This window comes from Tauraco erythrolophus, chromosome 12, assembly GCF_009769465.1.
Source record: "Tauraco erythrolophus isolate bTauEry1 chromosome 12, bTauEry1.pri, whole genome shotgun sequence".
Taxonomy (NCBI): domain Eukaryota; kingdom Metazoa; phylum Chordata; class Aves; order Musophagiformes; family Musophagidae; genus Tauraco; species Tauraco erythrolophus.
In genome coordinates, this window is record NC_141476.1 from 16,373,402 (window position 1) to 16,388,888 (window position 15,487).

Genomic DNA, 15,487 nt, shown 5'->3' on the forward strand with positions numbered 1-15,487 from the left:
CCCTCCAACAGCTCCCCGAGACCCTCCCATTACTCGGCCTCACAGATAAGTAACTGTAGTGAGACTGACTGCAGGGAGGGGCACCTGGACAGGGAAAGAAGGGTGGCAATGCCACACAACCGCAGTGGCTTTCAAAGCAGGTTGGGGTGGGAGTGCGTAGGGATTCATACACACACACAGACGAATAATTTACTTTACAGCTGCTCTGAAATGCTGTAACATGGTTTTGTTTTCCCAACACGCTTCTCTACCAACAAGGAAAAAAAGACCAGAGGGACAAGATCCAATCTGTCTTCCTCCTGGATCTTAAAGCAGCAATTTTCCTGAAGATGGCATAACACTGTCCTGTATTTGAAGCTTTGTTGGTCACTTCTTTCTCGGGGAGCGGAGCAGTTGCTGAACCAGAGTTTGGCAGGAGTTAAGTGCTGTTAGATTAAGTTTCAGCATAATGTTCTCGATAGGCATCGGAGCACCATCCCTGAAGTGCAATGGGAGAATAAACACCAACCATCAAGACAGATGGTTTGGTTTTATTGTTATACAAATTCTCTAAACCTCAACTTTCATCTGTTAGCCCCCTCCCTCTCCTGTTCTCAGTCACCTCCAATAGCCCATCCGTCGGCTTCATTTAATAGAAACCTGTATTTCCTAGCTAAGGGACACATTTGGCTAAGAAGATAATCTCTTTGTGTTCGCTTCAGTTGTCACATTCCTGTTATCATATTAATACTGATTAAATACGAAACCCAACATTTAAGTCAGACCCCACTCATTATTTAAACACGATAAGACGTTCACGTTTTGGCACCGCGAAACCTCAGTCAGCATGGAAGTGGCTGCCCCCTCCCGCTCTGAACACCTCACCTTTCAGCTGGGATGCCACCCATAGGGATTTTTACAGGACAGGATACTTCAATAGTATTGAAGAGACCACCGGACAAAGTTCAGGTTTCCTGAAAAGCTCTAGGACCGGCACAAACCTATCCCAAGAAAACCGTGACATTGCAGGTCAAGCAGCATGATGCTGGGGGTTACAAGACAGGAAGGGTCAGCACAGATCTTAGCTCTCTCAGAAATGGCCAGTGGCAATTCGCAGCCCACATTTCTGCCTCAGTTTCCCCTGTCTGTATGCAAGGATATTTCACAAGCTGTGACGTAGGCACGTGGCTAGTTTATTAAGGGAATATGTCCGTGTCCCTGCCCCTGTCTGGTTACCTGCCCATATCCCTGCTTCTGACCTTTTCCCTGCTCTTGTCCCTGCTGTATCTTTGCTTCTGTCCCTGTCCCTGCCCCTGCCTGTATCCCTGCTCCATCCCTGCCCAAATACTTGCTCCTATCCCTATTTCTACTACTGCCCCTGTCCCTGCCCATAACGCTGCCCATATCCCTGCCAGTATCCCTCCTCCTGCCCCTGCCCACATCCTTGCCCATATCGCTGCTCCTGCCTGTATTCCTGCCCCAGTCCCTGCCCTCTTGTCACTGGACCCTAAAAGGTCACCCATCCCTGCTCCTGCCCATATCCTTGCCCTGGCCATAGGCCTGTCCCTCTCCGTATCCCTGGCCCCGTCCCTGCCTCTGCCACTTCCCCCGTCCCTGCCCGTACCCTTATCCCTGTCCCTGACTGCACCCCATGCCCATCCCCATCTTTACACATGTCCCTGCCCCTTCCTGCCTCCTCTCCCTAACCCCTGCCCGTCTCCTGCCCATGCCCTGACCCCCTGCCCATTCCTGCTCCTGCCCCCACTCCCTCTTCATCTTCTTGCCTGGCCCTGCTCTACCCACTGCCCCTGCCTGCCTGCAGCCACTGCCCGTCCCTTCCCTCTGCCTGCCTGCCCCCGCCCCCAGTTTCAGGTTTTTGGCTCTTCCCGGTTTCCCGGAATGACCCAGCGCAGGCGATCGTGGGCACTCGCTCCGCGGCACCCGGACTGCCCACGGCCCCGCATGGGGGATGGGAGAGACCGGGAGGGTGGCAGAGCCGCCGCGGGTGCCCCTTCCACTTTCGTTTCCAGTCGGAGTCAGAAACCGAAACCGGGGCAGAAACAGGAACTCCCGTTTCCCGGCTCTGCCGCAGCCGCCGCTTAAGGCAGCGCGGGCAGCAGCGTCCTGCCCGAACGGCCTGTGCCTCCCGCCGCCGGGTGGGCACCGGGGGGCTCCGGTGCTGCTGGCACCAGCCGTGTCCCACTGCTGGGGGTGACACCAGGACCCTTGGTGGCACTGGCACCAGCCACGTCTCACTGCTGGGGGTGACACCAGGACCCTCGGTGGCACTGGCACCAGCCATGTCTCACTGCTGGGGGTGACACCAGGACCCTCGGTGGCACTGGCACCAGCCATGTCTCACTGCTGGGGGTGACACCAGGACCCTCAGTGGCACTGGCACCAGCCACATTCCATTGTCTGGGGTGACATCGTGCCACCAGCACCAGCCATGTTGCCATGCAGGCTGCACCCCAGCCTGGACACTTGAGCCCCCTGGCGCAGGCACAGGCAGGGGCTGGTGCAGGCAGGGCACCCTCAGGCACCGGGCAGGGCCTGGCGCAGGGTCCCCATGGTGGGACGCTGCCTCCTGCCAGCTGGGCACTCCGGGGACACCCTGAGCCACTGCGGACTCCCCGGGCTACGAGGTCCTGCAGCACCCCACACCCAGCCTGCAGGCAGCTGCCTGCTGCCACTGCTGCTGCTGCTGCTGCCCCTGGCTGGGTGCAGGGGTGATGGCAGTCCCGTGCAGCCCCTCCCGCCCCTTCCCAGTCCCCGCGGCGGCAGCACTAGGGGCACCCAGGGGACCCCGCGGGCAGGAGCCCCCCGCGGAACCGGCGCTGGGGAAGAGACGAAACCGCGGGCCCGGGGCCCCCTTTACTTCCCGGCGGTGACGCCATCGGGGCGGGGGCCCGGGAAGGTTTCGGGGCCACCTTAACTTCCCGGCGGTGACGCCGTCGGGGCGGGGGCCCGGGAAGGTTTAAAAGCTTGTGGAGGCAGGAGCAGTGGTTAGAGATAGCTGCAGGCAGGAGTGGACAGAGGGCAGGCAGCAAGTCAGGAGAGAGCAGAAGGCACGACCCACACCTGGCAGGATGAACGTGAGCCAGGTGACATCCACGAAAGAGCTGAAGACAGTTACAGCCAAGGAGCTGGATGGCTGGATCATGGAGGTCCTGCAGCCCAGTACGGATTTCAGCACGCAGGTGAAGAAGACAGTGAAGGAGATCTGCGACTTCCTGAAGGAGGACTGCTTCGAGACCAACATCCGTGTTCACAAGACTGTCAAGGTGAGCACTGCCCAACTCAGGGACCAGCCGGCACCCCTGCTGCCACCTTTCCCTCTGTCTTGCTGCTCCAGCTCATGCCCTGCCTCAGTTTCCCCTGGCAGCCCCAGGAACAGTGGCAAGCAATCCCCATGCCAAGGGGCAGCGCTGCTGAGCAGGCAGGGCGTTTCTCTCTGCAGGGTGGCTCAGCAGGCAAGGGCACAGCCCTGAAGAACAACTCCGATGCCGATGTGGTGCTCTTCCTCAGCTGCTTCTCCAGCTACCAGCAGCAGAAGCAGGAGAGAGGGTATATCCTGAATTTGATCGAGAGGAGGCTGTGCGCCTTCAAGAAGAGACCGACATTCACCGTGAACATCAGCAAGCCCCGGTACAAGGGTCCTGACAATACACCACGCTCCCTCAGCCTCACCCTCTCCTCCACCTCGGAGTCCATTGAGGTGGACATCCTACCTGCCTTTGATGCCTTGGGTAAGGGCTGCAGGCTGGTGTGGGGCTTGGCAGGAGTGTCAGTGCTGGCACAACTCTCACTCTCCTTCTCACCCCACAGGGCAGGTGATCTGGGGCGTCCCGCCAGATGAGGAGGTGTATGTGAGGCTCCTGAATGCCAGCAATGACCCTGGCGAGTTCTCTCCCTGCTTCACTGAGCTGCAGAAGCATTTTGTGAAGCGTTGCCCTGCCAAGCTGAAGAACCTCCTGCGCCTGGTCAAGCACTGGTACAAGGAGGTGAGGGGCTGCCCATCTTCCTGGCACCCACTGGGCACCCACCCTGGCCAGCTCTCACCCCCATCCCTGTCTTTTCCCCAGTTGCTGAAGCCACAGTACCCCACTGCAGACTTGCCCCCGAAGTATGCCCTGGAGCTGCTGACCATCTATGCCTGGGAGGAGGGCACAGGCTCTAGCGAGTCCTTCGTCATGGCCGAGGGCTTCCGTACGGTGCTGGAGCTGCTCTGCCATCACCAGCAGATCTGCATCTACTGGGAGAAATACTACTCTCTCCAGCACAGTCAGATTGGCACCTATGTGAAGAGACTGCTACACAGTCCCCGGTAAGAACCATTCGTGCCTGGTGGGACACGTGCCACCCGCCCCGTGGTGCTGCTCCGGGGCTGACAGCAGCACCCGCCTTCTGTGTTGGCAGCCCTGTCATCTTGGACCCTGCTGACCCCACGGGGATCCTGGGCCAAGGCAAGAATTGGAACCTGATGGCACAGGAAGCTGCCCGCCACCGTTCGCTGCCCTGCGTCAGTACTGCCCAGCCCTGGCCTGTGCAGGTAAGGCTCCCTGCACCTGTGGGCATCACGACTCCCCCACCCCTGCCGGCTTTGCCCACCCACTCTCCTGTCCCCACAGCCAGCCCGACCCGTGACAATTGAGGTGAGGCAGTTGGCGGGCACCAGCCTGAGCAGGACCGTCAGCCCGAGCACCAGCGTCTGGCAGCTGAAGCAGGTGATAGAGCAGGAGTGGGGCATCTCCCAGTACAGGCAGCGCCTGGCACAGCAGGAGCCCAGCAGGAACACCCTCATCCTGCAGGACAACGAGACCCTGGCCACCCACGGCATCTTCTACAACACCACACTGATGCTGCTGCACACTGAACCCCAGGTGATGGAGGTCTTCGTGAAGGATGACAAGAACCGGACCACCACCTACACAGTGCAGCCCACCGACACTGTTCGGCAGTTGAAGGAGCAGATCCAAAGCCGACAGGGCCCCTCCGCTGACCAGCAGCGCCTGACATATGACTCCAGGGAGCTGGAGGACCGGCACACGCTGGTGCACTACAACGTCCAGCCCAGGAGCACCATCTTCATGCTGCTGCGGCTCCGTGGTGGTGTGGGCTCCCAGCACTCCCAGTTCCCTGCCTGCTCACCCTGCTGAGGATCACCCCAGCACCAGCCTGCACCCCTGTACCCCACCTGTCGTGGCAGAAATAAATGCCTTGGCAGATCCTTGTGCGATCACTGAGTTGGGAACAGTGCCACATGGCACAGGGGTGGTGGACAAGGGGGGACCCCGTTGGGATGAGGGGCACCTCAATGCCACCAGCTGCTGGGATGGCACAGGGACACATGGGTGCATGGCTGCGGTGCTGCCTGAGCCCAGGTTCCCGGTGGGGTCAGGGGTGCAAGCCCGGTGCCAGGTGGACCCCAGGAAAAAAACCAGCTCCTTCCTCTACCTGCCCGAAGCAGCTTTTAAACCTCCCCGACCACCGCGCTGATCACCACCGGGCAGTTAGAGGTGGCTCCAGCCCCGGGGCTTCTCCTAGCCCCAGCCCTGGCTCCCCAGGGAGCTCCTGCCCGGGGTGCCCAGCTGGCAGAAGGCAAGCATCCCACCACGGGCACTCTGCGCCAGGCCCTGCCTGTGCCCGTGCCGGGGGGTTCGAGAGTCCGGGCTGGGGTGCAGCCAGCGCTGGGACATGGCTCGTGCTGGTGCCACCGGGGGAGCCTGATGTCACCCCCGACGACGGGACGTGGCTGGTGCCAGTGTCACCGGGGGCCCTGGTGCCACCGCAGGCAGCGGAGGCGAAGGTCACCTCCCGGCACTGCCTTAAAAGCTGAGCCGGTGGCACTCGGGAAACGCTTGGTCAAGTTTCGGTTTTCGTCTTCCAGAAACGAAAGCGGTGAGGGCGGACGACCCGTAAGCCTGGGGAGATTCCATCAGCCTTCCCGATGTCCCCGCGGGACTTGGCCCCGCCCCCCAGCCCCCCGGGTGCTGCCGAGCACCTCCTGGCTCAGGGTGCCAGCGGGGCTCCCCGCTGCAGGGCACCGGCCGCCCACCCCGAGCGCTCCCCGGGGCTCTGGGGCAGACGCGGGACCCGGCGCTGAATCCTCTGCTTTATTGTGCTCAATTAGTACAAATCCCCCCGCGCCGCTGCTCCGCACCTGGGGCGCTGGGCATCACCTCCGTGCCCCCCCCATCTGCCCCCCGGACACCCCTCCTCCTCCCAGGCCCCTCCCCGTCCCGCCAGCGCCTGTCCTGCCCCTCCGGGGTCCCGCTCCCGCACGCAGCCCCCCAGGACACGAGGGTGGCCCTGCTGCCCTGTCCCTCCGCGGTGCCATGCCCGGGGGTGGTGATGAGGGCACAGCCTGGCCCTGTCGCCCCCGCACCGGGGCAGGTTTACATTCCTCCGTAACAGTCGTTAATAAATATTTCGGCGACTCCGCGGTGCCGGCAGCCGGCTGGGTCCCCCCGCCGCTGCCGGAGCCGGTGGCACGGGCGGCCGGTGCCCCTCGGGGGGCAGGCGGTCAGCCCGGTGCCCCTCCCGGCCCCGCAGCTGAAGCCCCCCCCCCCCCCCCCCCCCCCCGCCGCTGCCCGTGCCCAGCTCCGGTGCTGCCGGCAGGGTGGCCGAGGCCGGCGGGGCGCTTTGCCCCTGTCCGCGGCCCCGCTCCTAGGCAGAGCCCGGCACCCGGGGCCGGTCCCGGGGTCACCAGGGGGACGTGCTGCGGGGGCCCCGCTCGGCCCGCGGCCCCTCGTGGGTTCGCCGGCGGCGGGCTTTGCGCGGCTCCTGGCTCTGCCCGCGCCCGGGGGGTCCGGCGTAGGCGCGGGGGGGCGGCGGGGGTCTCCCCCGGCTCCAGAGCCGCTGGCAGACCCTGTCCGCAGCCCCCAGCGGCGGGGGCTCCACCAGCTGGAGGAAGTCCCGGTACCAGACCTTGCGGCCGGGGGTCCCGGCGGTGAGCTGGGGGTCGCCGGCGGGGGCCATGCCAGCTGCCTGCCGGGCACCGATCACCCCCAGGGAGAGCTGCAGCAGGGGCTGGGTGAAGCCGTGCTCGGTGGCGTGGCAGAGGTAGAGGCCGGCGTCGGCACGCTGCACGCTGCGCAGCAGGACACCCCGCTCCGTCCGCACCACCCGCTCATCCACCTGCACCTGTGGCACCCACGGAGACGGGCAGTCAGCTTGGCACGGCACGGCACAGCCTCGCGGGTGACACCTGGCTGGGGAGAGCCTACCTCTCGCTGGGAGTCATCCGGGGTGCGCTGGTACGTCCAGAAGACATGGGCTTGCAAGGATTTGGGGACGCACTCCAGGAAGGCGGTGCTGCCCTCCACCCCATAGAGCTGCTTCTGGGGCACACTGCCTCGCCGGGGGTCTGGGGGGACACAGCCCGGCTGTCAGCCCCCCGCCCCGGCAAGGCTGATCCCCCCGAGGCTGGGTCTCAGCTCACCTTCCGAGCAGAGCACGTTGGGGTCACCGTTGCGGACATCCTGCCGGCGGAAACGCCTGTGGGAAGGTGGGGGAGCCGGGGCTGCAGTAGCAAGACCTGCACTCCTCACCGTGGCCTCTGGGCAGGCTGGCCACACCAGCTGCGCTCTGGCACGTCGTCACCTACCTCTTGGTGTTGGGCACGTAGCGGGTGCAGGCAGTGCCATCCCAGGCGCAGTATGGGTCCCGGGCCAGGCAGCACTCGGCACAAGCTTTGCCATAGGCACCACAGCGGTGCAGAGGCAGTTGGGCCAGCGCCGTGAGTGAGCCAGCATAGAGCTGTTGCTGGGGTGGGGGGGGAGAGCAGAGCTGAGCACCATGGCACAGGGCCGGACAGAGCCACGGCAGGACACAGGGACCCACCCGGGTCCCCCCTTACCCGCTTAGAGGAGAGCTGCAGGCTGGTGACAGGCGAGGCGTCCTGCGGGCAGAGCACAGGCAGCGGTTAGAAGTGGGGGGAGATGCAGGCGTCCGGGCTGCCGGCTCCCACGTCCCGAGTGCCTTGGCACGACCAAGAGAATGGGCAGCACGAGGGGGTGCCAGGGGAGGTCCAACTTCCCTCACCTGGAAGACCTGCAACTCCTCCAGCAGCAGCGGCTCCACGTGGTGCCAGCTCTCCTTGGGCACTGAGACCACCTTCAGCACCGTGCCCACGTCTGCGGGCAGGGAGGGGTGAGGCCAGGGGTACTAGCCCTGGCATCCCCCAGCTCTCCCCTCCTGCCCCAGTCCCAGGGTCACCACGTGCCTGTGCCGATGAAGAGGACATCGTAGTGGCCGTCGGCGGCGGTGACGCGGTCCACAGCGATGCGGGTGAAGGTGTAGGGCACGGCGGCTTGCAGGAAGAGGGGGCGCTGGCCGTGGGGCAGCACCGGGTTGTACATCAGCGGGTGGTGCCGGGCAAACTGGATCACCTCATCCGGGAAGTCCTTGGTGGAGCTGAAGGTGCCGAAGGTTTTGCTGGGGCACTGCGGGGAGGCAGCACTGTCTGAGTAGGATCTGGCTCCCTGTGGCCCCCACCCTAGGTACCGGCATCCCACAGGCAGCACCAGCCAGGACATCCCTGTGCCACGTACCATGCCTGGGCGGGGGTATGGCACGCGGCCCTGGTATGACACCCACTGGTAGTTGGGACCCTCCTTGTGTGCAAAGGGGCCCAGGAAAGCCCGGCGGATGTCAGCCATGGTGTAGACGCAGACGGCCGAGCCCTGGAAAACAGAGCTGGTGGGAGAGATGGGGTGATGTGAGGGGTGAGGGGGGCACCACTGGGCATGGGGCGGGGAGGGGGGGGGTGGGGAGGGGGCTTGACCTGGAGGTGGAGAAGACAGCATAGACCAGGGGGTTGCGCTTGTCCCTTGTCTGCAGCAGGAAGACATCCCCTGTAAGCCGGGAAGGTGTCAGCACTGCCCCGATGTGCCAGGGCCACCCGTGGGCACCCTGGGGGGCCACCCTCACTCTCCACTCACGGAGTTCATCGAAGTGGGTGTCTGCCCCATCGGGTCCCGGCACGGCACAGATGAGCCGAGCCTTCAGGAAGGTCGTCCACTTGTTCACCAGGCTGCGCTGCCCACCCACATCATTCTGCCAGGAGAAGAAGGGCACCGACGTCAGTGGTGACGGATGGCACCCACAGGCACCCCTAGCCCCCAGCCCACCTGCCCACGGATGCTCTCACCCGGCAGATCTGGCCGATGCGGGCGAAGCTGGTCTTGCTCAGCCCCTGCTGCCGCTCCACCGCCGTCTCACGGAAGAAGAAATAGATCTTGTCATCGTCAGGATCCTCGCTCTCCGGTACCCAAAAAACGGCCACAAACTTGGGCTCTGGGGACAGAGGGGTGCACCCTCCAGTGCTCTTGCTAGCCCTGCTCCCCAGGGAGCCAAGGGCACCCACCAGGGCCCCAGAAGGGTGCAGACCTCCCCTGCCCAGCTGCAGGGCAGAGGCAGTGAGGGTGGGACCCCACCGGACATCGGGGGTCTGCAGGAGGCACAGGGACCTCCCAAATCACCCTCCGCAGGCAGTGGAGGATGGGGTGAAGCCGAGGCTGGAGGACTCGTTGCCCCAGTGGCTCCAGGGAGCAGCGATGCCGCTCTGGGGTGCTTGCAGCCCCACCGCCCTCCCACTCCCCCACACTGACCGTTGAGCCAGCGGGAGTCGTGCTGCTCGGTGCGGATGGAGGGACGCCGGCCCAGGCTACGGAAGATGGTAAAGTCACGGCCCATCAGATCGGTGGCCACCCCGGAGTAGAGCTCCTCACCTGGCAGGCACCAAGGGAAGCATTACGGGGGACCCTCTGGCACACACACCCCCTCCACCGCAGTTGCCTCCCAGCGCCGGGCTTGGCTCTCCCTTACCCACGAGGATGGAAGCGGCTGCATGTCGGGGGTCGTAGGGGCTCTTCCCCTTGCCGTCCTCGGAGCGCCGGGGGTCCAGCTTGAAGATGGGCTCCTGGAGGGGGGTAAGGATGGGAGGTGGGCGGGCAGCAGCAGCTGGGGGCTGTGGCATCAGTGCAGGGGGAGAACTGACCTCCGCGTGCTGGCCAGCCTCCACGAAGGCGCAGACGGGGTGGAAGGCACCGGTGCCGCAGGCGTACAGGTGGGTCCGGTTGTAGGAGTGCAGGATCTTCACGAAGTTCATGCACTCGGCCTGGGGGCAGAAGGCACGGGGAGGTGGCGATGGGGCAGTCCCCTGGCACCCCCCGGCACCCCCTGGTCCCCTGGCACTCACAGTGATGTCCTTGCCGGCCCAGTTGCATTCCTCCCTCCACTCCACTGGTGCTGGCCAATAGATCTGTGGGGGCAGAGGGGGACGCTCACAGCCCTGGGGTGCACCCGGGGCTGCCCTGCTGGTGTGTGTCCCCATCTGCCCCCCCGTTACCTTCCTGTCCCGCTGGCTGATGTCATCCAGGCTCAGGGAGAGGAGGTAGTTCTGGGCACCGGCAAAGAGGCGGCCACGCTCCTCATCCAGCAGCAGGGCCTCGTAGCAGCACGAGCGCTCCAGCACAAAGAGACGCAGCCCGTGGCGAGCCCGCAGCTCTGCCGGGACCCAGCGGCATTGCTCATTCCAGCCCTGCTGCAGCACCTGTCGCCACCCGGCACGCTCCCCTGCCCTGGACACACCCCCCAGGGGGACCTGGGTCTGGCCATGGCCCCCCTGCTGTGCCACCCCCTCCCCCAAACCTGTCCCACCGGCTTGACCGGGTTCACCAACCCCATGCTGGCCCAGCACCCATCCCTACACCACCCAGCATCCATCCCTATGTTAGCCCGGCACCCATCCTACATCACCCCACACCCATCCTGTGCCCCCCAGCACCCATCCCTGCGCCCCCCACCCTGGCGGCAGGCGGTGTGGGAGAAGGGGCCATTCCCTGCCCCGTGGAGCTAATCCCACCGCGGCGGGAACAAACAGCCCTTTGTGAGGCTGGGAGGAGAATGCTCGGCAGGACTCGCCGCTGGACAAAGCCCCCTGCACCGCGCCGGAGCCCGCGGGGTGGCCCACCGGGACACGGCACCAGCTCCCCAGCCGGCATGGCACAGCTGAGACCGGGAGTGCCAGCACAGTGCTCCGCAGGGAACAGGCACCTGAGCCAGCATGTGCCGGGGACCAAGAGCAAAGGCCCAAGTGCCAGCATAGCCCCACGGGCAGGCAGGTAGCCCTGGGAGGCTGGCATCAGGCAAGGAACCAGGCAGCCCATGCCAGCACTAGGCAGCCTGCACAGAGGGCAGTGGTGGTGTCGGTGAGGCGGCATCACGGGGGTTTTGCACCCCTCCTGCCGGGCAGCCCCCCGCCCCCCAGGGGATGATGCTGGGTGCTGACACAGCACCGGTGCCCCCAAGCCTGACTCCACATCCCCCCTACCCTGCCCGTGTCCCATGCTCACCGGGGAAGGCCAGCTTGAGGCGGGGGGTGGCAGCGGGCGGGGGGCGGCTGGCGGTGGTGGCAGGGCCGTGCAGCAGGAGCAGGAGCAGGAGCAGCGTGCGGCTCATGGCCGGGGCCTGGCTGGCGGCCCCGCAGCTGGGGCAGAGAAGCGAGACCTCAGCTCGGGTTACAACCCCCTCCCCACAGCCCCCAGACCACCATCCCTCCTCGGCACTGCCCATGGGATCCCGAGAGCCCCGAGCGTCAGCACAGGGCAACGCTGGCATGGCATGAGGGGACCCTCTGCATGGAGCTTGAACCGGTGAACTGGGGGGGGCACACGGGCCAGCCGTGTCCCTCCCTGGTTTTTAAGCCCCTGTTAACCCGACCCTGAAACAAACAGGCTCTGTGAGCAGCCCTCATGTTCCCACCTGAGGGGAAACCGAGGCAGCCCCACCGAGCAGCACCCAGCCCTCCCTACGCTTCCCCAAGCCCTGGCGCTGGGCTCTGACCGTTCCTGCCTGCAAGCACAGAGCTGTCCTGCAGGGCCAAGGCGAGCACTGGGGTGGTGCCAGCCAGCCAGGGCACCCTGGACAGGCAGTGGGCTCCCGAGCACCAGACTAGCTGGCTATCGTGGGAGTCACAGGGTCCTGTGCCTCAGTTTCTCCCACTGCTACAGCCCCTGCCATTTGGCCTCTGGCGCTTTTCATACTACCCTGTGAACAGGTGCTTGACTGGGTGGGACTCTGGCTGAGCAGGTGCCCATATCCCCCCAAGAGGCCCACAGCAGCATGCCCACTACCCTCTTGGGTGCCCACCATGCAGTAAGGGAAAAGGTCCCCTGGCTCCAGCACCGGCACGCTCTCCCCTGGGGAATGGGAGGTGATGGTTATCATGAGCATCACGCCAACACGCAGCTCCTCGCCTTGCCCGCCGGCCACATCGTGGCAGCCCCAGCAGCTGCGTGCAGCCTGGACGTGCCAGCCGGCACCTCCCCGCGCCGCGTGCAAAGCACAAGCCCGGCCACGCCAGTCATCAGCCCTCGGCACAGCTGATGGGTTTCGACTGTGCCACAGCCACCGAGGCCTCACTGGGACACTGGTGATGACCGAAGCCCCACCGCGGCACAGGGGCTCAGTGCAACTGCCCCAGGTTCTGCTGCCCTGCTCTGGCACAGCGTGAGCCGGGCCATGGTGCGTGCCAGGCCAGGGGGACACATGTGTGCGGCAGTGCACGACACAGATCTGGGCACATCTGCCTGCTGCCCAGCACACCTGGCTGGGCCTTGCCCTGGGCTCCTGTGGGCAGGGGCAGCCTCCTCCCAGGCTGGCAGGGTGGGGAGTGGGCCCTGGACAGGCAGCGGGCAGGGGTCCCGGCTGGGTGCAGTGCTGCGGGGCTGGGCTGCCCAGAAGCCTGGTGCGAGGGCGGCACGCGCTAATGGCATTTCCAGAGGCTCCAGGACAAGGCGGGGGGACCTGCCGGGCTCTGTCAGCCCCTCAGCTGCCAGCGAGTGAGGACTGTGGCAAGGGCACCCGGGTTCCTCCTGCTTGCCCGGCACCCGGGCACAGACCCACATGCTGGCTGCCCTGGCCTGATGCTGGCACGGGGAGCAGACTCGGGGGGCAGTACTGGCAGACCCGGATCCTAGAGATCCCCAGTGCCAGCCCCGGCAAACGGAGGCCCCTGAGACCCCCAGTGCCAAGCCCCACAGGTCTCCGGTGCCAGCGCCGGCACGAACCCAGCCCTCCGAGACCCTCGGTGCCAGCCCAGGCAGACTCAGCCCCTCCCAGCCTCTCCGATGCCAGCCGGGACACGCACCCCGCCGCCAACCCGCACGGACCCCCGACGGCAGCGCAGAGATCCCGGCCCGAGACACCCTCCCGTGCCGACCTGGGGAGCCCCCCGACCCCGGGAACCCCCGCACCCTGCCCGGCCCCCTGCACCCACCTGAGTCCCGGCTCGGCTCGGCCCGGCCCGGCCCCGCCCTCCGCGTCCGCCGGGAGGGAGCGGGGCGGCCCCGGCGGGGCGGGGCGGGGCGGCGGGGGCGCGGCACGGCCCGGGGGGCACGCGCACACGCACGTGCCAACACGCGTGCACACGCACACTCGTGTGCAAACACGCACTCACTTGTAAACACGCGCGTGCGAGCACCCCCAGGCACCACCACGCACACGCGCACAGACGCGCAAACGCACGCACGCACACTCACATGCGTGTGCAAACAGACGTGTGCAAAACCACACACATGCAAAACCACCCTGGCACACTCAGACGCGTGAAAACGCGCCCACTCCCACTCACATGCAAGCACAAGTGTGCAAAATGACCCGGGCACACTTACACACACACAGAGAGTCGTGCTGCCACCCCACGTGCCCCACAGTGACTCCCACAGTGACACCCGCCACCCCTGGGGCAGAGCTGAGCACGCCACGCTCAGCGCACGAGTGGCTCAGCACACGAGTGGCAGGGTGGCCTGGTCCCTGGGGTGGGCAGCTGCTGGCTGGATGCTGCCTTCCCGGGCATGGGGTGCTGGGGGCTGTGCCAGGGGGTGCTGGGGCCATTCTATGGGGCACCGGGGGCCATGCTGGGGGCAGCAGGGGGCCAGTCCCACACCCCACTCAGCTGCAGCCCAGATGTCTGGCCCAGGCCCAGCCTGGAGCAAACAAAATTCCTCCACTGCCTCCCATTTTCCAGCCGCCCCTGCCAAGAATAGCAAGTGCCGAGTGGTGCCGGCAGCGAGGCCACGCGCGCCTCGGCAGGCACGGCTCGGAGCGGGGCGGGGGGACACCGGCTGCCCTGGGGGCCACCTCGCTTTGTCCCTCCCCCACCCCTGACTGTCCCTACCTGTGGGTGCCAGAGTCGAGGAATGCGGGTACAGCGTGAGTGGGGAGGCAGAGGCTGCAGGCAGTCAGGCACCGGGTGCATGCAGGTGCAGGGTGAGTGGAAAGGTGGGGGGTGCAGGGTGCACAGCGCCCGCAGCAGCGGGTGCCAGCCGGCAGTGAGCGCAGGTGGGCTGGCATTGAGTTCTGGCAGGCTGGCAGCAGGTGCAGGCAGGCCAGCAGCGGGTGCAGACTGGCAGCGTGTGCTGGTGGCCTGGCAGTGGGTGCAGGCAGGTCAGGTGCAGGTGCAGGCAGAGGCAGATGATGGGTTCAGCAGGCAGCGGGAGCTGTGCAGGCACAGGCAGGCCAGCGGCAGGCAGGAGCAGCTGGGGCAGGCAGGCTGCCCGGGCAATGCCCTTCCATTTCGCTACCGGTAACCCTCCTGCTGCTGGCCTGGGTTCACCGGTACGCTGGCAGGCTGGCAGCACGCTCCACCCTGGCACTGCTGCCCATTCCCCTCCTGGTCACACCATAGTGCCGAGTGCCAGCCCAGCATCATGGGCAGCGATGGGGATGGGGATGGTGAGGGGACGGGGACGGGTGGCAGGGGAGCCACTGGCACTGGTACAATAGGAGTTACTCTGCTGTGAGACTTTGCCCGGGCGGTGTGGCAGGAGTTTGGGCTGGGTGGCCCCCACAGGGTTGTGCACGGCGTCCCAGCAGGCTGGGACAGTGAGGACAGGGACGCCGTGCCCAACTCTGCACGGGGAGCACCTTCCTTTGCTGTGCCGGCACCGTGCCTCAGTTTCTCTCCACTCAGCCGGCACTTTTCCACCCGGTGCCGCTCCCTCCATGCGTGGCGGGGTGGCCGGTTGTCGCCACCGTCACCCCAGCCCTGGAGCCCTGCGGGGACCTCGCCGGCAGCGGCTCCGCCTGGAGAAACCATCAGGTGTCGGAAGGGCCGGGCTTCCATCCCGGAAAAAACGGCGCGGGCGGGATGCGCCACGTCGCCCGCCGGCCACCGCTCCCCGCCCCGCCGGGTGTTCCCGGCGAGCGCTGAAGCCGCCGGGCGCCGCCGCGGGGACGGTGCCCAAGCTGGAACGGGCACCGCCAGCAGCGTTCCGCCCTCAGCCCTGCTCTCGCTGCCAGCCCTGCCGAGGGCGGCCCGGCCCGGTGGCGGCGGGCTGGCTCCCGGCCAGCGCGGGGGTGTCACCGCCGGCAGCGCGAGCAGGTGCCGGCACCCTCGTTCTTTGATCCCTTGCCTGGCACCGGCGGATCCGGGCCCGGGGAGCGCTGCCTCGGCCAACTCTGCCGCCGGCGGTTCCGGCTCCGGCGAGCGTCGGTAGCT

The 15,487-nt window shown here is 66.0% G+C and overlaps 2 protein-coding genes across 3 annotated transcripts; one reads left to right on the forward strand and one right to left on the reverse strand.

The window, feature by feature from the left end:
• Positions 1-3,009: 3,009 nt before the first annotated feature.
• On the forward strand, positions 3,010-5,138 carry OAS1 (2'-5'-oligoadenylate synthetase 1). The gene is made up of 6 exons (XM_086619271.1): positions 3,010-3,263; positions 3,440-3,728; positions 3,808-3,983; positions 4,065-4,306; positions 4,399-4,531; positions 4,611-5,138. Exons 1-6 carry the CDS (start codon positions 3,069-3,071, stop codon positions 5,136-5,138), a joined length of 1,563 nt encoding a protein of 520 aa, XP_086475397.1. The 5' UTR covers positions 3,010-3,068.
• Positions 5,139-6,684: 1,546 nt separating this feature from the next.
• SEMA3B (semaphorin 3B) lies at positions 6,685-13,344 on the reverse strand. Of its 2 annotated transcripts, none has more exons than XM_086619210.1 (17): positions 13,265-13,344; positions 11,340-11,473; positions 10,334-10,491; positions 10,184-10,246; positions 9,983-10,102; positions 9,811-9,904; positions 9,594-9,713; positions 9,134-9,279; positions 8,925-9,039; positions 8,535-8,837; positions 8,207-8,426; positions 8,026-8,117; positions 7,841-7,882; positions 7,589-7,746; positions 7,424-7,479; positions 7,209-7,348; positions 6,685-7,125 (listed from the first exon to the last, which is right to left on the reverse strand). In XM_086619210.1, exons 9-17 carry the CDS (start codon positions 8,952-8,954, stop codon positions 6,685-6,687), a joined length of 1,482 nt encoding a protein of 493 aa, XP_086475336.1. In that variant the 5' UTR covers positions 8,955-9,039; positions 9,134-9,279; positions 9,594-9,713; positions 9,811-9,904; positions 9,983-10,102; positions 10,184-10,246; positions 10,334-10,491; positions 11,340-11,473; positions 13,265-13,344. The 2 variants fall into 2 exon arrangements, with proteins under 2 accessions (XP_086475336.1, XP_086475335.1); XM_086619209.1 differs by lacking the exon at positions 13,265-13,344 and having other exon boundaries at positions 8,535-8,679; positions 8,768-8,837; positions 11,340-11,445.
• Between the last annotated feature and the right edge of the window lie 2,143 nt (positions 13,345-15,487).